Raw genomic sequence first — 26,225 nt, forward strand, 5'->3', positions numbered from 1 at the left:
GCACAAAGTTCCCCAAGCGAGGGTGAGAGCAGGAAGCTGACTAACCCCTTCTCTGCAGCAGAGGCACCAAGAAGGGAGAGGGACAGATTTTTTTTTTCCTTAGTGCTGATGCAAATCAGAAAATCCAAAGCCTTGCCACTGATTTCAATGGGCTTGGAACCAGGCCCTGCTGCAATGATGCAACCAAGCACTTATTGCAAATGCAGCGCTAGCAAGCATCTCCTCTGCCCAGGCCTCAGCAACACGCAGCCGCTGGGTGAGGCCGTTCCTTGAAGTGACAGTTTATTTCCACCTAGCGCCCTGGCTGCAAGCAGCCTTGTGTCAGTTCTCACCTGACATTCAGAGACGCCATAAAACCACCTCGGGCAACGTCATAAATACTTTAAAAACAATTAATGCAGCCAAGCAGCTGGTTAAAGACACAGTCTCCAAAAACCAAAGGTCAAACACTGGCCCTCGAGCCACACGCAGCACAGCTGTGCTCACTGCCGACCCACACAAAGCATGACGACCTGCCGGGACTCTGCCAATCACTTGCCCAACCCAGGAGCGTCTCCGAGAGCTTTGGGCCAGCTGGCTGCGCCCGGGGAGGCTGCAGGCACATGCTAACTGGAATCCCCCGGGCCAATGCTAGAGCAAGCTGCAGCCTGGCTTGCTTTGGGAAGGGGCTTCGATTCCTTCGGAGGGGAAAGGGGCTCAGGGCTTGTCCTCGCTGCAGAGCTACTGCACATGTCACCCCCACCCCAGCCACGAGGGTGTGGGTGCGTTGCCTGGCGGTGGCTGGCACAGGGTAAGTGGAGCGGAGCTAACGCCGTAGTGAGGACAGAGCCTCAGCCTGTGGCGCCCACAGCCGGCCGGCCCCTGTCTCCGGCCAGGCTCCGGCAGGGAGAACCTGCCTGGGTTAGCTCAGCAGTTTCCAGGCCCTGTGGATCCTCCCCTTAGGCTAGGGGTGTGTGTGGGGGTCCTTAGCAGTGGGCGGGTTCCCCATAGGAACATGCTCCTGCTGCCCTCTGGCCTGGAGGGTGGAGGAAGGCAGGGGGCTGCTCCTGGGCCCTTGCTGTCACTGCTCCCTTGCCTGGGCCAGACAAAACCACCTCCCTAGGCCATGCAACTAAGGGGTAACGTTTTGCTCCCTGTAATGCAGAGTCCTCGCCACAGGGTGGCAGTGTTGACCCGAGCACGACGCGGCCCCTTTCTGGTCTCTGCCCACCCCAGGTTGCAGAGAACAGGGGAGCCCCTGGCTCTGTGTGGGGGGCAGAGCAGCGGGGAGGGGGTGGCCGGCACTGGGGGATTTGGGGCAGTTTCCGTCCCCTCCATAACAAACCCCTGCCAGGCACCAAGTCAGCAAAGCAGGTGCTGAGCTGAGCCCCGGCCAGCGCTGCACCGAGCAGCCGGGGGCTTTGCCACAGCCAGGCCTGGCAGAACGAAGCCCAGCGCCGTGCGGCAGCGGCACCAGCTCCCAGGTGTTTACTCCTGTTCCTGGGAAACCCGCTTCGGGGGAAGCGCCTGAACCAACTAGAGCCGACTCGGGGCTTGTGGCTGCCGGGACCAGGCCCTGTTACAGGCAGGGCATCGCTTGCCGCAGCCGTTTGTTTTTAGCAGGAGAAAGGCGGCGTACGGGTGCTGCCAGGATCACTGCCTGCCGCCCGTCAGCCATGCCCCCCAGGAGCAGGCAGGTGCCCCCGTTCCGTTAGGCACGTCCTCGTTAGGGCACTGCCAGAAGTAGGGGCTGGTCGGCCCCTGGGAACAGGCCCAAGGGGCAGCCCAGAACAATCCCTCTGTCAAATGCTGCTCCCAGAGGAAAACCGGGGGGGACTTGCCCACAGAGGGCCTGCGCCGAGCCACAGTCCGGGTGGGAGTCACTTCCTTCGGCGCTGGGACTCGGCCCACGGAATTACCCTAGTGGGACGTGAAAGCGCGTCAGAAAAATGCCCTTCCTGCAACCTAGTGCAAGACCTGCCAGGGGGGCCTGGGCATTACCAGTTGCTGGGGAGGGGGCCCTGGGTCTTACCGCCTGCCAGAGGCGCATGGGCATTACCGCCTGCTGGGGGGCCCTGGGCGTTACCGCCTGCCAGGGGGGTGTGGGCGTTACCGCCTGCTGGCAGGGGCTGGGCATTACCACCTGCCGGGAGGGGGGGCGGGTGTCTTGCACTACCTGAACACAGAGGCTGCCCTCCGCTCCTACCGGCAGGCTCCTACCCAGCCAGCTCCCGGATCGCTGGCTCTCACGGCCTGGGCCCCTGCCCCTCGGGCCGTCCCTCACCCCACAGGCCTGGGCCAGAACAGCAGCATTTCAGGCCGGGCGAAAAGGAAGCCAAGCGGATCCCTTTGTCAGGCCTCCGCGTAAAGATACATCCTGCCCCCACTCCGAGCTGGTCCAACCGACCTGCCCGCCTGGGGGAGCTGAGCACACGCCAGCGCCGGGGAGCTCCCGTAACCCGCGGGGCAGCCGGCTGCAGACTCAGTGCTGGAGAGCGACGGCTGCAGGCGTTTGGCCCTGGCTTGGGGCGGGGCAGACTGAGGGGAGAGGAGGCCTGGAGGGGGCAGGACCTCGCAAGGGAGGGACACAAGGATGCTCCCAGCAGGTCGAGTCACACACCTTGCCCTGGACAGAAAGCAGTGGGGCAAAGGGGCCTCCCTGGGCACAGGAGAGTCTAGGGAAGCAGAACGGCTGCCAAGGTGCCAGTGGAGCTGGGCCCCAGCTGCCCACAACCATCAGAGACCCCAGGGAGCCAAAGGGGACATCACCCCCCAGGCAGCAGCTCTGGCTTGGCCCGGGAGGCAGGAGTTGGCGGGGGAGGAGCTCTGGCCTGTGCCAGGCAGGCCAGCCCAGAGGACCCAAATGGCCCCTCTGGCCTTAAGGGGATTGAGACCAGGACCAGCGGCTCAGCACCGTGCTCACTGCTGCCCAGGGTCACACTGACAGTCCCAGGCAGCGCGGGGTCACCCGAGGCTGGGGCACCTCCCTGGCCGGCCTGCGGGACGATCCGCTCCGGCGATCCCTACATCCCTTTATACCGGCACCAAAGCCTGGCAGCTCCGGCTCTGTGCAGGGCCAAGGGGGCTCTCCGTGGGGCAGAGCGTTCCCAGACTGCAGCCCCTGCTAGTGTCCGGCAGGCTGAGCGGCCGCTCCCACGTGGGCACCAACCGCGCCCTGGCTGGAACGAGATCAGACATGCTGGGGAGTGGGGTCTTTGACTCTGTCCAGAGTGGGCCCCGGAGCACCTGCCGTCCCCGCGCTGCACCTGGCTCCACACGCGAGCCCGCCCGGCCCCCTGGCTGCCCCGAAGTCCGTGGCGAAGCCCCAGGCAGCTGGCTGGGCGCGGCCACGCTACTGCAGCTTGCTGTGCACGGGGTGCAGCAGGGTCATGTGCTCCGCCCCTTTGAAGGGCAGCTTCTCGGCGGAGTAGTGATGCACCACCTCGGGGACGCTGCCGAAGACGCCGCTGGTCTGGCTCAGCGTGTACTTGTTGTCCTTGGTCTGGGCCACGATGATGTGGACGCATCCCTGACTGGTCCTGCAGCAAAGCCACGGGGGGGGGATCAGACGTGCTGGGGAGTGACCGCGGGGGGGCTCCCTGGGCCCCACGTGCTACAGCCAGCACCGACCTTAGTGCTTGCTCCTCCCATCCCAGGGCCTCTCAGCACTTCATGTATGAAACCTCGCAAGGCCCGAGCAGCTTCGTTATCCCCACTGTGCAGGGGGAAACTGAGGCACGGGGAGGCTGGGCCTCAGCAAGTTAGTGGCCGACCCAGGCAGAGAACCCAGGAGTCCTGGCTCCCAAGCACTTGAACTCACTCCCCTACCCGAGCCAGGAAGAAAACCCAGGGGGAGTCTCGGCTCCTGACCACCAGACCCCACTCCCCTCCCAGAGCTGTCAATAGAACCCAGGAGTCCTGGCTCCCAGTGCCTTCTCCCCACAGCCTGGGCACTGAAGGGTGACCCCAGAGCAGCAGTGACTGGCTCCAGAGGGAGACCTCTCCATGGACAGTAGCTGGATCAGACCCAATGGGAACTGCTGGGTGCAGAGCTCCAGGCCGGCCCCTTGTCCAGCGTGCTGCCCGGGGGGCAGGGGGTGTTTCCTGGGGTCCAGCCCAGGGCACCACCACCTCCAGGCGCTGCCAGCTAGCCCTGCTGCCAGGGCCTGGTTCTCTGCTGCCTGCCCCACCTCTTCCCAGGCCAGGCGTGACGGGAGCAGCCGCACGAGGCGCTGGCGAGTCCCTGGGTCCGTTCCCGTTTCCCTGGGCTGGGCCCGGCTAGGGGCTGCCCAGGGCCATTCCGGCCCCGGCCCCTCGTCACCAGCCCAGCCCCTGTTTGTTCCCTTCCCTGCTCCGATTGTTTCGGCTCCAGGGGCTCCGCTTCCTCAGGAAGGAAACGCAGCCAGCACTGCCGACAACGATCCTCCAGCGCTGCGCCAGAGAGCCGGGCACCGGGCACCGCCGCGCCTCCCAGGGCCTGGCCAGCAACAGGGGGCTCCCCACGGTGCTCCACGCCCACAAGGGGGTCAGGCTGCTCCCCAGAGACCCTCCTGCCAAGCCTCACCAGCCTATGCTACCCACAGAGCCCTCCCAGAACTCCTGGGTCCTAGTTCCAGCTCAGAGAGGGGCGTGGGGTCCAGTGGGTTAGAGCAGGGGGGGCTGGGAGCCAGGACTCCTGGGTTCTATCGTGGCTCAGGGAGGGGCGTGGGGTCCAGTGGGGTACAGCAGGGAGGCTGGGAGCCAGGACTCCTGGGTTCTCTCCCTGGGAAGGGAGTGGGGTGTAGGGGTTAGAGGTGGGGGGCTGGGAGCCAGGACTCCTGAGTTCTATCTCTGGCCCAGGGAGGGGCGTGGGGTCTAGTAGTGGCCAGTGCATGGTGCCCATTATGCCCCAGGACATGACCGCCCCAGGGGTGTCGCCCCCCAACGTTTTATCCCATTTCAATGGATCCCAACCACTGCCCTGCCAGCTGAGCCCTCCTGGCACAGGGGAGCCGTCTCCCCCAGCCAGGCCCATCCAATACCCCCGAGCCTGGGGCCCCGATCTCTGCTCTGCCTGGCCCCTGCGGGCAAACGTCTCCGCTACTTACTTGAGCGCGATGGAGTATTTGCCACTCCCCGTCTCGCTGGTCCGCACCAGGTAACCGGCCTCTTTGCAGGGCTGCAGCCGGCTCTCGGCCTCGGCCCGGGTGATGGCTCCATGGTACCAGCTGCGAGGAGCAGAGAACGGCCTGGGTTTCTGAGCATGTCCTGCAGGGCCCGAGTCCTGGCTCTGTGGGGTGGGCAGTGGGGGGTTACAGGGACCCCCCATGTGCTGGCTGGAGGGGGGCGGTTAGCTCTGGGGCTGCATGGCACAGCACAGGCTCCACCTTTCCTCTCACGTTGGTAAAAGGCACCTGCGCTGCCCAGCGTGTCCCTGGAAGCAGGGCTGGGCCCTGGGGGCGCGGGATGCTTTAAGGGCTGGGTGTCCAGGCCATCGGAGGCTGATAATCTCATCAGCCTTAGGAAGTGGCTGCAGATCCTGGGATGGGAGGAGACGGGGCCAGGAGCGGGGCCCAGCGAGCTGCGGCTCCCACCGGGCCAGCCCCGGTGTTGGGGTTCCAGAGCCACCACTCAGCTCCTCTGCTTCCTCGTTCCAAAGCCAAGATTTGGAGGCAGGGGGAGGAGAGAGAAATTGATTTCCCAAAGCAAGTGGGGAGAGCCTGGGGCAGAGGGGTCGAGACGAGGGACACCCCAACGCCCTCGGAGGGGAGGGGCAACGGCGAACCAAAGTCGCAATGCAGCCTCCTTTTGTTTGGGAAGCTCCTGGGGGGCGGGCACGGGGCTGGGCAGGAGGAGGGGGGAGGCCAGGGGCAGGCGTGGAGCTTACGGCTGCTTCTCCAGCGCCAGGGCTGGGTCCACTCGCTCGCCCTCGCCGTGGTCTGGGAGCGTCGGCTTCAGGGTCTTGGGAGTCCAGCTCTTCTGGCGATGGTGCTGCCGCAGCGCCTCGTCCTTGGGGGCGCCCGCCCGCTCCGCTCCCTCAAACTGGACTGGAAGGAAGGGCTCCGTTCGCCGTCCGGCAAAGGGCAGAAGTGCCCGACTCTCCCCAGCCTGAACGGGCCGCGCTCCGCACCCTTGTGCATGGCCCTTCCCCAGCTCCGGCGCTTCCCCAACCCGGATTCTCTCCAGCAGCCCGGGAGCCCAGATCCCCTCCTCACCCCCAAGGACGGGCTCCAGGGCCCCTGCCAGGGGAGGGCACTGCCCACCGGACACGGGCACCGCACGGCGTGGATGGACACCCTGGCGTATTGCTAGGAGAGCCAGTCCCTGGCCTCTGCTAGCAGGAGAGGGGGGCAGCTCCCCATGGCAGCCTGGGGCCATGTGGAAACCAGAGCGACCCCACGGCTGCTCCCCTGCAGCCCTGAGAGCAGGCCCCAGGCATGTGCCCATATGCCTCTGTCACCAGCAGACCCACGCCCCGCCCGCCCGCCCGCCCCAGAGTCCCCAGTATCCCGCCAGCTGGCGCCCCCCTCCCCCCATGGCCAGTGCCCCACAGCCCCACCCCCTACCTGACAGAGCCTTCACTATCTGCTCCTTCTTCCACTCCCAGGGCTGCTCGTACTCCGCAGCAGGGCGCTCGTCGTTCTCCGGGAGCCGGCTGTCCACCGCCCGCGCCCTCCTGTCCTGCGGGGTGCTGGCCGGCGCCTCCCCGGGCTCATAGGGGGTGTCATAGAGCTGCGGCGGGGCCTTCCCCAGCTGCTCCTTGGAGACCTGCCGCTTGGGCGCCACGTCCGGCCGGGCGCCGCCCTCCCCCGGCTCCCCAGGCCCGTCCAGCAGCAGGATGGCTTTGACCAGAGGGTCCTTGGAGCCCCGCCTGCGGATTTCTGAAAGGCCAGGGGAGAACCAGAGTCAGGCAGCCCCCCAGAGCCGTGCAGGCAGAGCAGGGGGAGACGGCAGCAAAGGGGCCTGCCCCCTCCCCATAATAATGCCCAGGTGAACACCCTGGAACCTGCAACGTCAGGGCTCAATCCAACACGCCCCACCCTGGGAGACTCCCATGGACCCCCACAGGCGCTGGCCAGGCCTGGACCCACGGGCTGACCCAAGCTGGCCCTGGGAACACCCCGGCTCTGCAAACCCAAGCTCCAGGGCGCAGGGGATTAATGCTGCTTTGTGGGACATCGGCACATGGAGCTGGGAGGGCGAGGTGCTGTCCCTGAATGCTATGGGGCTGGGAAGGCAAGTCCTAGCCGTGGGGCTGGGAAGAGGGCGCATCCCCCAGGGCTCAGCACTGGGGAACAGATGAGGAGATGAGTGCCCGGGGGGGGTCTGGGGTCTCTCTGCCCCTCCCCAAGACGCCGGTAACAGAAACAATCCTGGAGCTGCAAAGGGATCCTTCCTGCTGGGAGAATGGAGCGGGACGTGCAGGACGGGCTCCCGGAGGAAACGCAGGCAGGAAGCTACGCCCTGGCTGTCCGATAGGAGCCCCTACGCCAGGCCGGCCAGCGGGCGCAGCGAAGCAGGGCTGGGAGCAGGCTAACCCTGCCGCACTCGGGACGCGCATGCAGCCGGCCAGGGGCTGGGGACTCGCCCCGGGCCCCTGTCACAGGCCACCCTCCATGGTCACACTCAGCAGCGGGACCCTTATCCCCCAAGTCACGGAGCCCAGCTGCTCCCCGATGAGAAGGGGGCCAGGGCCGAGCTCAGTCACTGCGCTGGCTCCGGGAGGGGCAGGCATGTGGGCAGCGTGGGGCAGGGACCCTGCCCAGTGCCTAGCAAACAGGAGCCCAACCCGTGGCTGGGGCCCCCGTGGGCACAGCCGAGCCGTCAGTAAAACCACCCGCCCGCCCCAACCCTTCTCCGTCCACCGCGAACCCCGGCGCCCCAGGCCTGACAAACTGCCCTGCATGGAAAAAACCCATCAGCCAATCTCTCATTTCCAGCTTCCGCCCCACTCGCTTCCTGTTATTCCGCCCAGCTGCTTGGCCGGGGCGAGCCGGGGCCCAGCAGCGCGACACTGGCTGCGGAAGCCGTGCTGGGAGCCGGACAGCCAAGCCCGCCGGGTTGCCAGGCGCCCGCGGGGTGTATTTTTCAAAGGACAGCGGGAGAAAGTTGCTGCTCAGGGGCTTGGCTGTAAAACGAGCTGCAAATTACCCCAATTCCGCAGCGCTCACAGATATTCCCCAGCCCCCGGTGCTGCCCCTCGGACAGCCCAGGAGCTGCCCACCCCCCCAGCACGCTGGAGAAAGGAACAAAGCCCGAGAACCGCTGCCCACGGAGCCGCCCGGGGGAACCTCGGAGGTGAAAGTGTGAGACGTGCTAAGACAGCTCACCCAGCGGGCTCTGCCAACTCCCCTTGATCCCACCCCATAGCCCGGCTAGTCAGGCCCAGGGGCCCCTGCCCGGCTCCGCCAGGGCCCCTCCAGCCCGACCCCCAGCCCCTCCTGCCCGGCTCCGCCAGGGCCCCTCCAGCCCGACCCCCAGCCCCTCCTGCCCGGCTCCGCCAGGGCCCCTCCAGCCCGACCCCCAGCCCCCCTCCAGCCCGACCCCCAGCCCCTCCTGCCCGGCTCCGCCAGGGCCCCTCCAGCCCGACCCCCAGCCCCTCCTGCCCGGCTCCGCCAGGGCCCCTCCAGCCCGACCCCCAGCCCCTCCTGCTGACTCTGCCTGGGGCACCCCACCCAGCTCTGCCAGCACCCCTCACTCCTAACCCACAGCCCCTGCCGTCCCTGCCCAGGACACACTGGCTCTGCTGAAGCCCTGCAATTTGACCAGAGGAAGCTGCGGCTATCCTGGCCTGGACTCTCGTGAGGGTGCACCAAAGCCCTGCCCAACTGCTTACCGTGACGGACACACCCCGGGTCTGGGACGGCGCCGACCCCCGACTGGCAGAGCCCCTGCACACTTGCTCCAGCCCCACCGTCTGGGATGAGGCTCAGGCGTGTGCTCAGAACCGGGGCAGGGAACCCGGCAGCGATCAGGGCGGACTCGAAGGCTCCAATCGCAAACAGCCCCAAGCATCTAACTCTGCTCCCCCTGCAGGTCACGTGCCCCCCCTGCTCCCCAAGGTGTGGCCCAGCCAGCCTCTGGCTTGGCTGGGGTTACGCAGAGCGGGCTCACGGGCACCAATTACCACCCGCACCCTGCCCCAGAGGTACTGCAGTGCCAGTTGCCGCGTGCCCGGCACGCCAGCTTGGGGGGGGCAGACACACCCCTTTGCTGTGCTAGGCACAGTGTCCCCTGGCTACCCCCCACCTGACCCACGGCCAGACACCAATCGGGTCTTCCATGGGCTTCGGATCAGAGCCCAGCAGAAGTGGAAGCAGTAACCCAGGGAATTCAAAGCTCCCCCGTGTGCGCTCCTCCCCTGCAGGCCTTTGCAGTCCCCGGGAGGCCATGTGCGAACCGGGCCTAGCGCCACGCTCCGAGCCAGGCCCCAGCCGCCCCCCGGGTCAGGGACCCACGGCAGAGTCAGGCCCCCACCCCTGGCGAGCACCAAGTTCGCTTCCCTCGAGCACTGGGAACGAAGAGCTCCCAGCCCCGGTGGGTCGGCGCAGGGCGCAGGCAGGAGCCAGCCAGCTCACGGGATGGGGAAGGAGCCCTGGGGCTGTCGCCGGCCAGGCGTTTGTGCAGCCGAGCCGGCCGGATACCACAGGCGAGAGAGCGGCGAGGGACCCAGCCCGGCCCAGACGCAGGTGGACACAGCTCTGGAGCCTGCCCCACTCCAGTTTGGCCAAGGACTCCAGGCGCGATGGGCGTTCTGAAGGCCAGGATCGGGCCCATCGTGAGGGATTGGGTACCTGGCCCCACAGAGCGCTTCCCCCTTTCGTTCCCCTCTTCTCCGCCCGGGGGCTGCTCCCTTCACTGAGGGACTGGGGCGGAGGTCAGAGTCCATTGGCCCCGGGTCAGGCCCTGGCCAGAGCCCGCGCTGCTCCTTATCTCTCCCCGCAGAGCAACAGGAAACAGCAGAGCCGGCTTCCTGCTCCAGCGCGGCCGCGGGGCTGCTGCAGGGATGGAGCCTGCCCAGCCTGGAGCAATCTCACCTCCACCCGGCTCCACGGCTTCAGGGGTGGGTCTCTAACACCTGCAAATATCCCCCCGCAGGGAACCACGAGCCTCCCCAGAGCCAGACATGCCCCGATTCGGCAGGCAGGGGGCAGTATGGCCCGTGCCTCTTCCCGCCCCGAGTTTCCCTTTCCCCGGGGTCAAATTGGCATTCGCCGGCCACGCACCGGTTATCATCTGCTGCGCGTCGTAGGGCTCCATGTACCCGTCGTTCTCCCCCAGCCGCTCCGCCTCCCGCTGGCCCTTGGTGCGCTTGGCGTCGTACGGGTCGGCATAGTCCTCCAGAATGATGACCTGCGGGGGGCACAGAGTTCCCAACACGCCGGCCAGGACAGCCACAAGCCCCCTAAGGGCCCCAGCCCCAGCGCGCCCAGTGTTGGGGCGGGAGGGCCTGTGTTTCCAGCGGTGCTGAGCCCCACAGCGCCCCACACCTTCAACCGGAGAGCGGGGTGCTCAGCATCACCACTGCCAGCTCCGGGCCCTGCTTCACTGCCACGGGTGCTGCTGGCACAACCGTGCGACACGACTGCGTTCACACGCACGGTGACGGGAATGCTTCACGGTTGGAGACAATATAATCCCAGGGGGATCAGAAGCTGGTAGGGACAGAGAGACGAGGTGGTGTGGCCTGGTGGGGAGGATGGATTTGTAATCTGTCCTCAGATATACGTTTGTAATCTGTCATCAGACTGGGTTCAGTGGAACACATAGGAAGGAAGAATCTGTGTTGTCTTATTTGTTATGAAAACTTTGAGAACTTTTCCGAAATCTACCTCCCAAGTTAGCAGATGCACCGGCACTTGGTTAGTTACGAGCCCTGCGCAATGGTGTGTGTTACTTATTCAGAGGCTGTTGTGGGACAGGGAACTCCAGGCCAGAGAGAGAGAGTCTGACAAAGCAGATGGGAAGCACAGGACTGAAATACTGGGGCGGGGCGGGGGGGGGGTCTGTGGGTCAGGGCTGACCAGCCATGGGCACCTGTGTCTGGGCCAGCAGAGCTGCAGGTCGGGACCAAGGTTCAGGCCAGCGCTGCCAGGGGCTCTCCGATTCCAGGCTTTGTTTAGCTAAACCGCAGCCCCACTTCCCAGCGAACGGGGTCCTGCCAACCAGCCTTTTCACCCCCCTGCCCCTCCCGGGCAGCCGAGCCGGCAGGGCCTGAAGGAGGTCAGCCTGGGATCCCTTAGCGGGGGGACAGAGCCTCTATTCTCCCTGGGGCAGATTAACCGGTTTGGGATCAAGGGAATTAGGGAAGGGCTCGGGCCGGGCTGATCAGCTGAGCCGGCAGCACGGCTCTAGGGGTCCCTCGTTTCCCAGGATCCGGGGCAGGGAACGAGAACGTGACCTGCCCAGTGCCAGGCACCAGAGCTCTGCCGAGCAGAGGGGCAGCCGCTCTCCACTTGGCCGAAGGGAAGGGGGTGCTAATCCGTCCGGCAGGGCAGGCTCGGAGCACGCGGCCGCTGTGTACAGAACGCGGGTCCAGACCAGCCATTTGCTGCCGTGTAGACGCCCCTGGGTGAGTTGCCCAAGGCCAAGCCGAAGCCCACACAGCCCCGGGCGCTACCCGCCAGGCCACGGCCCCTTACCGTCTCCTGCTTGGGGCTCCTGCCCTTCTCCTCCTCCGGCGACGGGCTGCTGCCGGGGTAGCTTTTCCCATTCTTCTCATGGGCGTCCACCTTGATGAGCCGGTTCATGTAGGTGCTGCAGCCGGGGCCCTTGGGGGCGCCCTCCTGGGGGCTCCCCTCCGCCCGGGAGTTCTTGCGCATCTTGCCCGTGGCGGCCTGGATCAGCCCCTGCAGGTTGTCCCGGGACAGCCGGCTGCCACCGTCCTTGCCGGGCCCCGGAGCCGCCCTGCAGCCCCCCAGCTCGGCCGCCGAGTTCTTGCGGTTCTTGCCCTGCGGTGGGCCGGGACCCGGCTCGGCGGGGCCCAGGGGCTTCCGGGAGGCGCTGGCCAGCTTGCCCAGGCTCCCGCCGCCTGGCCTGGCCCGCTCGGACGCCGTCTTCAGGCTGGAGGGGAACTCCTTGAACCACTTGGCCGCCATGGGGCTGCGGCTGGGAAGGCCGAAGCTGAGATGCCGGGGAGGGGGGGATCTGGAGCCTGGTGGGTTGGGGGAGGGGGCGTGCCCCACCCACGGGGCCCGGGTGGGAGCTCCGGGCCAGGTCAGAGCCAGCAGGGGATCCTGCTTCCCCCTCGCCCCCCGCAGATCACAGTCACGGCAAGGGGGCCCCCATGGCAGAGGTGGGGAGCTGGAGTCACTCGGGGTGGGGGGGGGCTGCTCCTTAACCCATGGGGGTGCAGCAGTGAGCGGGAGGGGGAGACAGTTTCACCTGCAGGAGAAGGGGGGGTGGGATCCTCCTTGGCCGGGGGGGGCAGGTGGAGTCGCTCCCGGGATCCCTGATCCTTGGCCGGGGGGGCAGGTGGAGTCGCTCCCGGTCCTTCACCCCGCCCCGGGGGCCCCACGAAGCGCTGCCGGGCGCCCAGCTCCCGGGCAGGGTCTGCGGGGGCGCAGCGCAGCGGGGGCGGCTCCGTGTCTCCAGCGCCTCGCTCCGCTCCGCGGCCAGCGCTGCCCGGGCTCCCCGCCCAGATCCGGAGGGGGCGGCGCAGGGGGAGGGGGCACCGGCCTGCAGAGAGCTACCCCCGCCGCGGGGGGGCGCAATCTGCCGCGCAGGGAGTAGGGCGATTTCCAGCGGTGGGGGGACGCGATCTGCGCGGTCCATGCGCTGCGCGCTTTGCCTCCGGGCCGGGTTGGAAATCGCCGCCCCGACGGGCAGTGTGAACACGCTGCGCGCGGGCGGTAACTACAGACTGCGCCTAAAGCTCACACGTGCGAACTGCGCCTGTGAATAACCGTCGCCCCCGCGCAAATCAGCGCGCGGAGCCTTGGTGTCCGCGCGCAAAGGCCGCAGCTTGCGCCCGGGGGAATCGCTCTGCACGCAGGCAGGGACCGTGCAAGCAGCGCTGGCCAACGCTACATTGGGACTAATTGCAATCAGCGGCGCCGGCCATTCGCGCTGTTCTGCAGCCAGGCGCTGCCGTTCCCAAGGGCGCGGAGTTTGCACGCGGGGCCGAGTGGCTGCAACGCAGGAATTGCGCGCTCGGGCTCTGCAGCGGGGCCCTCTGGGCCTCCCCGGGGTGGCGGCTGATCCCGCCCGCCAGGTTTGCACCGGTGCAATGGAGCCGAGCGGGGCTGGTTGCAGCTGCCGGTGCCGCGAGCTCGGAAGCGGCACGTCCCCACCCCACCCCCCGGGTAGCGGCCAGGGACGGGGCTGAGCAGCCCCCCCTTCCCTCTCAGGGCCCCTCGGGGAACCGCCCCACCCCTTCCCCCATGTGGCTTTCTGGGGCTCACTGGCCCCCTACTATAGCCCCTCTTTGGGGGGACCCCAGGAGGGAAATTGCCCCTTCCCCTTGCAAGCCCCCCCCATAGGCCCCTGGTGCCCCTCCCAGGTGGGGCCCTGTGGTGCAGACCTGGCTGCAATGGGCACAGCTCTGCGGGCACGTCCCTGGGTTCCCATCCGTGCCCCACGCTTGGGAGCAGCATGGTCAGACCCCCCCCTCCCCCCGTTCAGTCGGTGTCTCCTGGTCTCTTTGCAGGTTGCTGGACCCCGTGACCCCTGAGCCATGTGAGTAGCTGGGGGAGATGAGCTAGTGCTGGCGGTGAGCTGGGGGGCTCTCCTGGCTCTGGGCTGAGAAATGCCCCTCCCAGCTCCTGGGCCCCCGCCCCCAGCATTGCAATGTGCCCCATGGGGTTCTGTGGTGCTGCAACCCCAGGTGCCACTCGGTTTGGGGAGGGTCTTGGGCTACTGCCCCTCCCCCACCCTGTCATTGGGGCGGCCCTCCCAGCGCAAAGCTCCGGCCCCCAGATCAGACTTGTATCAGGTCCCATGGCCAGCTGGGTCCCAGTTCTGCAGCAGCATCCCCAGATCCAGAGGCAGTTTCAGAAAATCTTTAGCAGGAATTAAATCTGGCAGCGTGGGGTTCCGCTGGCATAGGCACACCACAGCTCAGTTCACACCTGTTTCAGGCTGCTGCAAACTCAGGAAACATCACAGCATCGGTTTCCTAAGAGATCGGCTCTAGGAATTACTTTGGGGCAGTTCTAATGTCTGGTCTGTGCTAGGCCAGAGGGCTGACTCGATGAGCACGGTGGTCCCCCCTTGCCTTGGGATCTGTGAATCTAGGCCCTGGCCCTGTTTCGAGGTTATTTCGGTGGCATGAAGGCTTGAAACACACACACGTGTGAGTGAGTGCGAGAGACAGGTCCTGGAGCAAGGGGTGAATCTTGGGTGTGGCATATTGCACTGCCCCGCCCCAGGGCCCTGAGCGTGTGTCAGGCTTGACTTAGTGACTTTGCAGCAGTGCCAAGCACCCAGAGCTCCCTCCCTCGTCACCCTCCTTCCACGTTATGACTGTAGGGTGGTGGGTGATAAGGCCTCGTTTTGCTGTAGTTAGAAGCACAAAGCGCGCACGTCCTCTGCTCCTTCCTGCCGTTTCAGGGCAAGCAGCAGCGGTGACTGGGGCGCTCCCAAGTCCCACAAGCCCAACGGGAAACCGCAGCAGCTCAAATACTCAGGTAAACTCAGATCCCGGTTCCTTTTCCTTGCCACAGCCAGGGTTGCTCATGTGGCTGTTTATTTTGCATCCTCCACACGAAAGCGAGAGAATCATTAACTTTCTGTGTGTTTAGGATTTAACGCTGCAGCAGCGTCTTTACAAACAGCTGTTCTGTGCGATTTACAGCTGTGTCCTGTGACAGGACGGGTCTCTCTTGTACATGTGACCTTCTTACAACTGCTCTTTTAATATTGCAAACGAGTCCGTCGTGCTTTTATGGGGCGCTCTCATGCTGTTAGCAGTGACAAACTTTGCTCTTTGCTTGATATCAAAACCAATGGGATAGAAAATAATCCATGGGTGGTAGTTCAAGCTAAATCCTTAATCTGGCAAATGGTTTAAACCCATAGGTAGCCCCATCCAATGCAGATGTTAAATTGAATACACCTTAAGGAGGTGGGTAGTTTTTTGCAGAACCAAGACCTAAGTTTGTACCTGAATTTCCATGATAAACCCTTTTACGGGGGTTCAGGGGAAACTGGCATCTCATCCTGCAAACTAATAACCAAAACCTGGATCAGGAGAGTGGGAGTGATGGGGGAATCCATCTTTGGCTTTTAAGGTAAAAGATGCATTTTATTGTCACTAAAACAGAGCTTGTTGATCTTTTGAGGAGTAAAGTACCTAAAGCCCCAGAGAGAGAGAGAGAGAGTGTGTGTGTGTGTGTGTGTGGTGTGTGCGCGCACGCGCACAGATATGCAAGAGAAACACTAAAGTTCTTTTGGCATTGTTAGCATCTGTTGGCTAATGTCCATCATCAGAACTTAGCCAAAATGTATGTCTATAATAGTAGGTTTAGCCATTGAGGGGAGCTGTTTACCAAAATATGCATTTGTCCCTTTCCCCTGAACAAAGGGGAGAGGAGGTCACTTCACACAACTCAGGTTTGTTAATCCACAAATAAGGCTGGAAGAAAGTTGGGTTTGGTTGGGAGGCTTTGTTTGGTTTTTTTGTTTGTTTCTTTGTTCAGAAGTTGTAGCCACAGTTTGTTAGTGTGGTGATTCCAGGTGTGCCCCTCCCGAAGCAGGGCGGGGGCACAGAGCAGATCCTGTGTGCCCGGCTTGGTTCTCACAGGCAGGCATGATGCTTGGATGGCTGGGCCAAAATTTGAGTCAAATTTGCTGCAATTATTTAAAAAAAAAAAGTTGCTGTTTCCGGAAGAAAATTGCAGCCTGCGATTTGCGTTCAGCCTTATCCGTAAGCTTGTCAAGACCCTGCTTCACTGGAAGCACAAAATGGGGTTTTAGGTGTTTTTTCTTGCTTGTTTTTCAAGGCATCGTCAAGAAAAAGGATTCGGAAGTTTATGTCGGAAACGTCCCACCTGAGATGACGGAGGTATCTTCATGGCTGTTTTGGAAGGGCCGTTCTCTGCTTTAGTGAAATAAGCTAAGCAATTAACATTGATTTCCCTCCAAGTCGTACGTAGCCTGCTGTCTTTAACTCTTTGTGACATACGGTTACGCGGAGTGATTTCCCCGCTCAGCCAGCAAATAATCTTCCAAAGGAAACGAAAGGCGGTTTGCAAACATCCACCCTTGTTCCTGTGTAAGTGTGAACACGGCGGTGGCAGGTTATGGGATTAGTGATGCTCTTGGGGGGAACCTGCAGCCGGAACCCAGCAGTTTCATTTACTGGCCGTGAGTCTTATCAGGGCAGGAGGCGCTTTCACCTTGCTCCCCATGGTTACGCTGCTCCCATTCCCTACTGTATGTCTTTCTGAACCGGGGGCAGGTGCCTGCTCCGCTTGCGTGATCCTTTGCACTGATCCCGTTCCAGGGCTGGCTGTTCTGTGTGTAACAGGTTCCGCTGCAGCCTTGTCAGCTGCCTGTCTCGGCACAGACGATAGCTGGACTCACCCAAAATAAAACATGCTCCCGTCCCTTTGGGAAACTGCTTACAAATAAACCGAGTGCTGCAACCGCTGTCGGTGCCTCTGCCGTAACGAGGCCTCCCCCCGTTAACCTGGGCTGTTTGCTTTGCTTTCCCAGGAGGACATACTGCTCCTGCTCAGGGACTTCCACCCGCAGCATATTAAAAGGTGCCATTCCGGGCTGAGAAGGTAGGTTTGTTTTTCCTTTTGCCCTCAGTGTAGTTCTCCCTGTTGTCCAGCTCAGCAAGCTCCCGTCCCTGCTCCAGGGGGCTTTGTTCTGTGGGGACAGAGGCTTGCTGATACCCGCCCCCCTTGGAGAACAAATGGCTGATGGGGCAGGACCTGGTCCCTGGCTGTTCCTTGGCGTGTTCCGCAGATTGGGTGGTCGTGGTAGTTAGCAAGTTATTTCATTCTAGGGGGCGGCTTCGGAAGAGCCCCCAGCTGGCACCGTAGCGTCTCCCTTCTGTCCAGAAACAGCAGAACAACATTCTGGGGTCACCCTGGAAGCTTTTCTCCACCTGCCCCCCCCGTGTCCCCACCAAGCTAGTGGAGGGGAGGCCAAAGGCAGCCTGGGGAGTAGGTTCTCGGGAACAGTTCCTGGAGATAACTTAACCCCCTGGTTTTGGGCTTCTCTCTGCCCTATGGCAGTCTGGCTCGTTGCCGTGAGCTCCTGCGGGTCCGCCCAGTGGCACTTGTTCATTGCTGGGCCATTTCTAGCTTCTTGCTACTGGACACAGCAGGATGGGTCTCTGTGACTGAACCTGTCACAGACCCCCTTGGGACTGTCACCTGACGTGCTGAAATTACCTCTGAGACCATTTTCCCTGCCAGCCTGGGACTCCAGAACCCTGCCTTGTTGAGCCAGACACGCCAGCCTGCTGCAACACAGCCCCAGGGCCTGAGCCACACCCCCAAAGCTGCAGGCTTTAACCAAAAAACACTCAGCAGGTATTCCTGGCTCCAGTACCCAGACACCCAGTTCCCGATCGGATCCAAACCCCAAATAAATCCATTTTACTCTGTATAAAGCTTACAGAGTAAACTCATAAATTGTCCTCCCTCTCTAACACTGATGGAGAGAGATGCACAGCTGTTTGCTCCCCCAGGTATCAGTCACTTACTCTAAAGTCAGTCACCAAGCAAAATAAAGCAAAACCACACAAGTCTAAGCTGAGCACATTAAGAAACCGATCACCTGTAATCTCGCACCCTCCGAGATGTTCCAATGAGCTTCTTTCACAGACTAGGCTGGGCCCAAGCCTTTCCCCGGTACCGTCCTTGTTAGGTCCAGCAGACATCTCAGGTGGTCAGCGGGGGGTTTCTCACGACTGGCAGCCCCCTTTGTCCTGCTCCACCCCCTCTTAGAGCTTTGGCACAAGGCGGGAATCTTTCGTCTCTCTGGGTCCCCACCCCTCCTTCGAAATGGAAAAGCACCAGGTTTAAGATGGATTCCAGTATCAGGTGACATGGTCACATGTCCTGTGAGACCCCCCCCCCCCCAGTCTCCATTCCCCACGGGCTGGCCCACACCTACACAGGGAGGTTTGCAGGTAAATGAACCATTTACAACCAATTGTCCTAATCAATGGGAGTCAAGATTCTAAACCAGCATTAATGGCCCACACTTTGCATAATTACAACAGGACCTCAGAGTTACACTTCGTATTTCTAGCTTCAGATACAAGAACGATACATTCATACAAATAGGATGACCACACTCAGTAGGTTATAACCTTTGTTAGGATACCTTACAAGAGACCTTTTGCATAAAGCATATTCCAGTTACATCATATTCACACTCCTCAGCATATTTCCATAAGACACATGGCGTGCACCATCACAGGGTAACATGGCCCCTTCCCTTCTCCACCCCCCAGCTATGCCTTTGTAGATCTCGGCTCCTCTGAGCAGGTGCAGGCCGCAATCCAGCGCTTCAGCGGGCACCTCGTGAACGGACGTCGCCTGGTTCTGAGCCGCACGGGCCTAGGCAACAGGAGGAAGGACCCGGCTGAGACCCAGAGCACCGTGGAAATGCCCGTATGGCTGCTGCTAGCTCTGAGCTTGTAACTAGCTGTAGGGGAGGCCTCCCGCCGGCGCCTTTGGCCAAGGCTGGTTCAGCTGGACCAAGCCCTTTGTGGCTGCGCACAAGTCACTCGCCCCTCCCTTCTCTCCACGTTGTCAGAGAGACACGGGGGCGGCTGCCCGAAGGGGGGCGTGGGAGGCAGGACGGGCTCTGGGAACCGGGGAGCCTGGGGGATGTTGCCAGCTCTGTCACTGGGAGAAGTGGGGGCTGCAGTCTGAGACCTGCCTGTTGGAAGAGGAGAATAAAACGCGCCTTTGCAAAGCGCGCTGGGCTCTCTGGAGGAAAGCCCCAGTGCCAATGCACCATGTCCCTGTCCCGCAGAGCTGGCTGGTGCGACCATCCGCAGCCCTGAGCTGCTGCCCGCTGTGGGGAGCAGGCAGGAGGCAGCGCCTGCTCTCTGGGCGCTTCCAGGCCGTGGGGCTCGTGTCTTGTATTGTGAGATCAGCTGTTTTCTTTGCAGGCTTTGGAGAGAGTCCCCAGGGGAGAGCTTGGTCTGAGCCATGGTAAGTTCCGGGGGGGTCCCGGCCTGCTGCCTCCGGCACTGGTTCCATCAGCAGCTCCCCACCTCCCACCCCCCTGGGGAAATGAAGCTTGGTGGCTGCTTGTAAGCTGAGCTGTCTGGCCGCCCCACGCCCCTGTGTTTGACAGGAATGATCAGGGAGGGGCTCGTTCCACACGCCTCTGGAGACATCCTAGCCCAGGCGCGTGGGCAGCAATTCCGGGCCCCAGGGCAGGACAGTCAGTGCCCCCCCCCCCCCCCGCACGCACAAGCTGCGGATGCCTGACATTCACCCGTTCTTCCGGCACAGCCAGGGCTTTGTGTGCCCGCCCGGTAGGGCTGCCAACTGTCTAATCGCGCAAACCCAAAGACCCTTGCCCTGCCCCCTGCCCCACCTCTTCCCTGAGGCCCCACCCCCTGCTCGCTCCACCCCCACCCCGTCCATCCCTCACTCACTTTCACCAGGCTGGGGCAGGGGGTGCGGGCTCTGGGAGGGAGTTTGGGTTCGGCGGTGGGTTTCGGGGCCAGGCTCTGGGAGGGAGTTTGGATGCTGGGGGGGTGGGGTGTGGGCTCTGGGAGGGAGTTTGGGTGTGTGTGGGGGGAGGGGTGCAGGCTCTGGGAGGGAGTTTGGGTTCGGCGGTGGGTTTCGGGGCCAGGCTCTGGGAGGGAGTTTGGATGCTGGGGGGGAGGGGTGCGGGCTCTGGGAGGGAGTTTGGGTGTGTGTGGGGGGAGGGGTGCAGGCTCTGGGAGGGAGTTTAGGTGTGTGGGGGGGGAGGGGTGCGGGCTCTGGGAGGGAGTTTGGGTGTGTGGGGGAGGGGTGCGGGCTCTGGGAGGGAGTTTGGGTGTGTGGGGGAGGGGTGCGGGCTCTGGGAGGGAGTTTGGGTGTGTGGGGGAGGGGTGCGGGCTCTGGGAGGGAGTTTGGGTGTGTGGGGGAGGGGTGCGGGCTCTGGGAGGGAGGTTGTGTGTGGGGGGGAGGGGTGCGGGCTCTGGGAGGGAGTTTGGGGGTGTGTGGGGGGGAGGGGTGCAGGCTCTGGGAGGGAGTTTGGGTGTGTGGGGGGGGAGGGGTGCGGGCTCTGGGAGGGAGTTTGGGGGTGTGTGTGGGGGAGGGGTGCGGGCTCTGGGAGGGAGTTTGGGTGTGGGGGGGGGGGGGTGCGGGCTCTGGGAGGGAGTTTGGGTGTGTGGGGGGGGGAGGGGTGCGGGCTCTGGGAGGGGGTTTGGGGGGGTGTGGGGAGGGGTGCAGGCTCTGGGAGGGAGTTTGGTGGTGGGGGTGGGGGAGTGGTGCGGGCTCTGGGAGGGAGTTTGGGGGTGTGTGGGGGGGAGGGGTGCGGGCTCTGGGAGGGGGTGTGGGGGGGGGGAGGTGCGTGGACGGGGAGGGCTGCGGGCTCAGGGAGGGGGTGGGGGGGGGGCGGGGTGCGGGCTCTGGGAGGGGGTGTGGGGGGGGGAGGGGTGCGGGCTCTGGGAGGGGGTGTGGGGGGGGGAGGGGTGCGGGCTCTGGGAGGGAGTTTGGGGGTGTGTGGGGGGGAGGGGTGCGGGCTCTGGGAGGGAGTTTGGGTGTGTGGGGGAGGGGTGCGGGCTCTGGGAGGGAGTTTGGGGGTGTGTGTGTGGGGGAGGGGTGCGGGCTCTGGGAGGGAGTTTGGGGGTGTGTGAGTGGGAGGGGTGCGGGCTCTGGGAGGGAGAGTGGGGGTGTGTGTGGGGGAGGGGTGCGGGCTCTGGGAGGGAATTTTGGGGTGTGTGTGGGGGAGGGGTGCGGGCTCTGGGAGGGAGTTTGGGGGTGTGTGGGGGGGGAGGGGTGCGGGCTCTGGGAGGGAGTTTGGGGGTGTGTGGGTGGGAGCGGAGCGGGCTATGGGAGGGAGTTAGGGAGGGTGTGTGGGGGAGGGGTGCGGGCTCTGGGAGGGAGTTTGGGGGTGTGGGGGGGGAGGGGTGCGGGCTCTGGGAGGGAGTTTGGGGGTGTGTGGGGGGGAGGGGTGCGGGCTCTGGGAGGGAGTTTGGGGGTGTGGGGGGGGGGGGGGTGCAGCCTCTGGGAGGGAGTTTGGGGGTGTGTGGGGGGGAGGGGTGCGGGCTCTGGGAGGGAGTTTGGATGTGGGGGGGGAGGGGTGCAGGCTCTGGGAGGGAGTTAGGGTCTGACAGCCTGTCAGGGGTGCTGGCTCTGGGAGGGAGTTTGGGGGTGTGTGTGGGGGAGGGGTGCGGGCTCTGGGAGGGAGTTTGGGGGGCTGTGGGGGGGAGGGGTGCAGGCTCTGGGAGGGAGTTTGGATGTGGGGGGGGAGGGGTGCAGGCTCTGGGAGGGAGTTTGGGGGTGTGGGGGGGGAGGGGTGCAGGCTCTGGGAGGGAGTTTGGGGGTGTGTGTGGGGGAGGGGTGCGGGCTCTGGGAGGGAGTTTGGGTGTGTGGGGGAGGGGTGCGGGCTATGGGAGGGAGTTTGGGTATGGGGGGGGGGAGGGGTGCGGGCTCTGGGAGGGAGTTTGGGGGGTGTGTGTGGGGGAGGTGAGCAGGCTCTGGGAGGGAGTTTGGGGGTGTGTGGGGGGGGGAGGGGTGCAGGCTCTGGGAGGGAGTTTGGGGGTGTGTGGGGGGAGGGGTGCAGGTTCTGGGAGGGAGTTTGGGTGTGTGGGGGAGGGGTGCGGGCTCTGGGAGGGAGTTTGGGTGTGTGGGGGAGGGGTGCGGGCTCTGGGAGGGAGTTTGGGTGTGTGGGGGAGGGGTGCGGGCTCTGGGAGGGAGTTTGGGTGTGTGTGGGGGAGGGGTGCGGGCTCTGGGAGGGAGTTTGGGGGTGTGTGGGGGGGAGGGGTGCGGGCTCTGGGAGGGAGTTTGGGGGGGTGTGGGGGGGGGAGGGGTGCGGGCTCTGGGAGGGAGTTTGGGGGGGGTGGGGGACGGGTGCGGGCTCTGGGAGGGAGTTTGGGTGTGGGGGGGAGGGGTGCGGGCTCTGGGAGGGAGGTGGGGGGTGTGGGGGGGGAGGGGTGCGGGCTCTGGGAGGGAGTTTGGGTGTGGGGGGGGGAGGGGTGCGGGCTCTGGGAGGGAGTTTGGGGGTGTGTGGGGGGAGGGGTGCGGGCTCTGGGAGGGAGTTTGGGGGTGTGGGGGAGGGGTGCGGGCTCTGGGAGGGAGTTTGGGGGTGTGGGGGGGGAGGGGTGCGGGCTCTGGGAGGGGGTGTGGGGGGGGAGGGGTGCGGGCTCTAGGCAGGGGGTTGGGGTGTGTGGGGGGAGGGGTGCGGGCTCTGGGAGGGAGTTTGGGGGTGTGGGGGGGGAGGGGTGCGGGCTCTGGGAGGGAGTTTGGGGGTGTGTGGGGGGGGAGGGGTGCAGGCTCTGGGAGGGAGTTTGGGGGTGTGTGGGGGGGGGGGGGAGGGCTCTAGGGAGGGGTTGGGGTGTGTGGGGGGGAGGGGTGCGGGCTCTAGGCAGGGGGTTGGGGTGTGGGGGGGGGAGGGGTGCGGGCTCTGGGAGGGAGTTTGGGGGTGTGGGGGGGAGGGGTGCAGGCTCTGGGAGGGAGTTTGGGGGTGTGGGGGGGGAGGGGTGCGGGCTCTGGGAGGGAGTTTGGGTGTGTGGGGGGGGAGGGGTGCGGGCTCTGGGAGGGAGTTTGGGGGTGTGGGGGGGGAGGGGTGCGGGCTCTGGGAGGGAGTTTGGGGGTGTGTGGGGGGGAGGGGTGCGGGCTCTAGGCAGGGGGTTGGGGTACAGGAGGGGGTCAAGGGGTCGGCACTTACCTCAGGCGGCTCCTGAACGCGACCCACACCCCCTTTGGCAGCGGCTGCTGGGGAGGCCCCCAGGGTTCTCCGCTCGCCGCTGCAGTTCCTGGCCAATGGGAGCTGTGGAGTCGGTGCTCAGGGCGGGGGCAGCGCGTGGAGACCCCTCCCCAGGGGCCGCAGGGACGTTCCGGCCGTTTCCCGGGGTGGTGTGGAGCGAGGGCGGGCAGGAAGCCTGCCTTAGCCCAGCTGCACTGCTGCCGGCGGTGGCCGGGGGTCCCCGGGCAATTGTCCCCCCCCCCCCCCCGGCTGGCCTGGCCTAAACCCAAGGGCACTGGAGGTCGCACAGGCTGGTAGGCCCAGAACCTCGAGTGGCTTCTAATTCAGCAGCCGCCTGCACGCTGCTCTGCTGCTGTTCATCTAATTCCCAGTGTCCCCTGCCCGGTCTCAAAGGGGAACGTCCCCCTTGCTGGCTTTGCAAGACCTCGCCTGTGTTTTCCCTAGTCCCTGTTGTCAGCAGCTCACCCTGCGGATGCCAATACACAGAACCGGCTCCAAACGCCAGAACTGTCCTACCTGAAAAGGCGGCTGCGACTCTGGTGCCGTTCGGGCTCCTGGCGCACGTGGCCCTGCTGGGGACGAAGGAATTCGGTCACCCGAGGGCCTGGCTTAGCTAATTTGGGGGGAGGTTCTGGTGGGTGAGCAACGCCGCTGGGCACGTTTCGGTTGCTCCGGTTAAATCTCGCTGTAAGGTTTCCAACCCCTTTCTCCAGCAGTCGTGCGAGCTCCCGGAGCAGGGGGAGAAGGCAACTGAAATCCTGTCTGGCGGATTTTAATTAAAGGTCTCGTTTAAATCTCAAACTGTCCTGTTCTTCCTCTGCTCCTAGCAAAGGTAGAGACCCAAACCCTGCAGCCGGCGCCTCCCGATGCAGTGAGGCAGATCTGTTATGCGGTTCCCATGGAAATGAGGTAAGCACCAGTGCCAGGGACTCCTGCGCCGACCCCGGCCTGCCAGCATCACCGGCTCTGGGATAACTGGGCTGTGACGTTTAATGCTTCTCACTCTGGCATCCTGCCGCTAGTTCAGTCCTGGCTGCCATGTTCCATACTGCTGGTAACCTCGGCAGAGGGTTTCAGTTCTCTGACCTGCACCAGGCCAGGCCAGTGCACCAATCTGCTCGCCTCATCCCCAAAATGGTTCAAACGTCTTTTGGAGATGCCACAACTCCGCCGACCCGGGTACCTAGCCCCTAACTCCCCCTCACAACCTGTGCCTTGGCCTCTCCTCCCCCTGCCAGACTCCGTCTTCTCATAACTCTGGGAACTCGTTCATTGCACCTGCTGCTCTTTGCTTTGCACGTATCTGCTGGGCAGGTGAAGAGAGGTGGAGCTGCTGCTTGAGATCCCCGTAAATGAGCATGCCGAGCCTTGGACCACGGATGAGAAGCTCTCTCTGTCGGCTAGATTACGGCCTTTCTCTCCCACCTTGCGCAGGGCTGTACCACCTGAGAAGCCTTCCCTTTTCTGACTGTCCTCTTAAGCTAGTTTGTTTCCTCTCCAGGGGTTCCTTCTTGGCACTCATGCTAAAAGACTGCTTTCAGGATCTGAACTGGTTGGTGTCGATTGCAAAGCTGCACGGAGAGGCGGGGCTGCTGGTGACGGATGCTCTGCCACAGACCCCGTACTTCTGGGCCATACACCTCACAGAGGTAGGCACGGGGAAAGCCGGGCTGTGAGTCCTTTCACAGGAGCCCCTGCGAGACGGTCGCCTTGTTCTTGGTGTGCGTGTATCGGACTGTAACACGCGTATTTCTGGGCTGCGTGTCCTGGGGTGAGAAGCATGCTGGTGTCTACGAGCAGTCTGCGTAATGATTATGTAGGCCCACGAGGAAAAGGCCAAACGTGCAAAGGGAACTGCAGGGAGCTCTGATTTCCGGGAATGGCATGATTGATGCCCATTCTGAGCACAGTTTCACACTGGGATCTCTGCGCTTTGAATTTACAAGGCTCGAATCTAACGAGGAAAAGGCACAAGGGGATCAAGTTCCAATCCCGCCCCAGGCCCTGTTTTGTTTCTGCTCTGGGGTCTTCGTTCCCGAGCCAGGGACATGCTGAAATCCCGCTGACGCCCCAGGGGGCTACACATGATTTGCTGAATTGCAAAGGGAGTGAGCCAGAGTCCGGCTGGATGCCCGGGTGGTTTGAACCTGGGGCAGAGGGGAGTGGAGAACAAGGCTGTACCCTCGGCTGGCACTAGAGTACGAGTGAGTGGTAGTGGATGTGCAGTAGCGCTGGCAGCCTGGCACGAGGGATGAGATTGAGCGGGTTCTCTGCTCTGCTCTTTCCTCGGCAGGAAAGTCACTCGAACATGCACAAGCTGTTCTGCCAGCTGGCGGAAGAGGAATCCAAGCAGCCCTACCTGACAAGGCAGGCGGTGCAGCGAGGGACCCGCTGCATGGCAGAGTGCATTCTGGGGGAGGACGGCGCGGCGTGGAACAGGTTTAGAGAACAAGCTGAATGGACCATCTGGGCAAGAGGCAGCGCTGAGGCCAAAGGGGCGTGGGAGTGGGGGGGACATTTGCTGATACTGGTCCCCTCCCACTGTGCACAGAGGGCATGTGGTACCTTTCCTGGTCTGCAGGTTTCTTAGCGCGCCTTCACCCCGTGCAGGAGCCTCTGTCCCCGCTCTGTGCCAGCGCTGCCTGGCCGCTGCTGAGACCAAGGAACGAAGCGTGAGTTCCCCAGGCAGAGGGGCAGTCGAACTCAGCAAGTGCAATTATCCAAGCTGGGGTTTGTCCGCATGTTGGGGTGAACCTTTGAACAAAGCATGCGCCACTCTAGCCAAGCTTTGTGGTTCACTAGCCGCACGGTGTCACCTTGCACTATGCTGGTGAAAGGTGCCCCCTGCCGAGTGCCCAGAACCAGCTCTTGTCTCACCTGGCTTCTTCCTTGAAGGTCTCTCATGCAGATATTGACACGGCCTGTCCTGGCTTCGTTCTCCCGGTCTGAGTTACTGAGATGGCAGTAAATAATATTGCAGCCAAAACTCCACTTTGCTGAGATTTTAAGCTGCGCTGTTTAAAAAAAACAAACAAAAATCCCCTAACCCCTGAGGCAGACAGCTGGCCTCTCTCCCCCGCCTCTTTGCAGGACAAATATTAAATCCTGAGTCCTGTAGCTTCTTTCCAGGCTCACGTGCTCTTGTTTGACCCTCACAGGTGCTGGGTCTTGGAGAAAGTGGAAGATCTTGCAGTGGTTCTCTTTGTTGACTTTGGCCGTTCGGCCACTGTCCCTCTGAACTCACTGCGGAAGCTGGATGAAGACGATTTCTGGGACATAAAACCACTGGCCCAGCCCTTCATGTTCCAAAAAGGTACTAGCCTAAGGCTCCGTTCCCTCTGATGCTCTGACTGGAGCACTTTGCACAGTCCTTCGTTGGACCTTTTCCAGCCTCCCGTGGGCTAGAACTGATTTTAAACTTCAGTTTG

At 63.5% G+C, this 26,225-nt stretch overlaps 2 protein-coding genes across 8 annotated transcripts in view; one reads left to right on the forward strand and one right to left on the reverse strand.

Annotated features, from left to right (window-relative positions):
* Nucleotides 1-12,337, reverse strand: SHE (Src homology 2 domain containing E). The gene is made up of 6 exons (XM_044990641.1): nucleotides 11,601-12,337; nucleotides 10,185-10,311; nucleotides 6,525-6,839; nucleotides 5,846-6,005; nucleotides 5,067-5,186; nucleotides 1-3,518 (listed from the first exon to the last, which is right to left on the reverse strand). The coding sequence occupies exons 1-6, from the start codon at nucleotides 12,054-12,056 to the stop codon at nucleotides 3,332-3,334; spliced, it is 1,365 nt and encodes a 454-aa protein (XP_044846576.1). The 5' UTR covers nucleotides 12,057-12,337; the 3' UTR covers nucleotides 1-3,331.
* TDRD10 (tudor domain containing 10) overlaps nucleotides 12,200-26,225 on the forward strand; it is a 17,898-nt gene continuing 3,872 nt past the window's right edge. The window contains exons 1-11 of one of the 7 annotated variants that reach the window (XM_044990636.1): nucleotides 12,200-12,253; nucleotides 13,607-13,635; nucleotides 14,509-14,585; nucleotides 15,900-15,961; nucleotides 16,615-16,685; nucleotides 18,374-18,533; nucleotides 19,040-19,082; nucleotides 23,625-23,706; nucleotides 24,299-24,446; nucleotides 25,091-25,236; nucleotides 25,956-26,110. In XM_044990636.1, coding sequence (XP_044846571.1) covers nucleotides 13,634-13,635; nucleotides 14,509-14,585; nucleotides 15,900-15,961; nucleotides 16,615-16,685; nucleotides 18,374-18,533; nucleotides 19,040-19,082; nucleotides 23,625-23,706; nucleotides 24,299-24,446; nucleotides 25,091-25,236; nucleotides 25,956-26,110 — 946 coding nt within the window. In that variant the 5' untranslated portion in view covers nucleotides 12,200-12,253; nucleotides 13,607-13,633. Of the gene's footprint in view, nucleotides 12,254-12,675; nucleotides 13,172-13,240; nucleotides 13,263-13,606; nucleotides 13,636-14,508; nucleotides 14,586-15,899; nucleotides 15,962-16,614; nucleotides 16,686-18,373; nucleotides 18,534-19,039; nucleotides 19,083-23,624; nucleotides 23,707-24,298; nucleotides 24,447-25,090; nucleotides 25,237-25,955; nucleotides 26,111-26,225 lie in introns of those variants that run through there. The other 6 variants (XM_044990634.1, XM_044990639.1, XM_044990638.1 and 3 more) reach the window with 6 other exon arrangements.

This window comes from Mauremys mutica, chromosome 17, assembly GCF_020497125.1.
Source record: "Mauremys mutica isolate MM-2020 ecotype Southern chromosome 17, ASM2049712v1, whole genome shotgun sequence".
Classification (NCBI taxonomy): Eukaryota; Metazoa; Chordata; order Testudines; family Geoemydidae; genus Mauremys; species Mauremys mutica.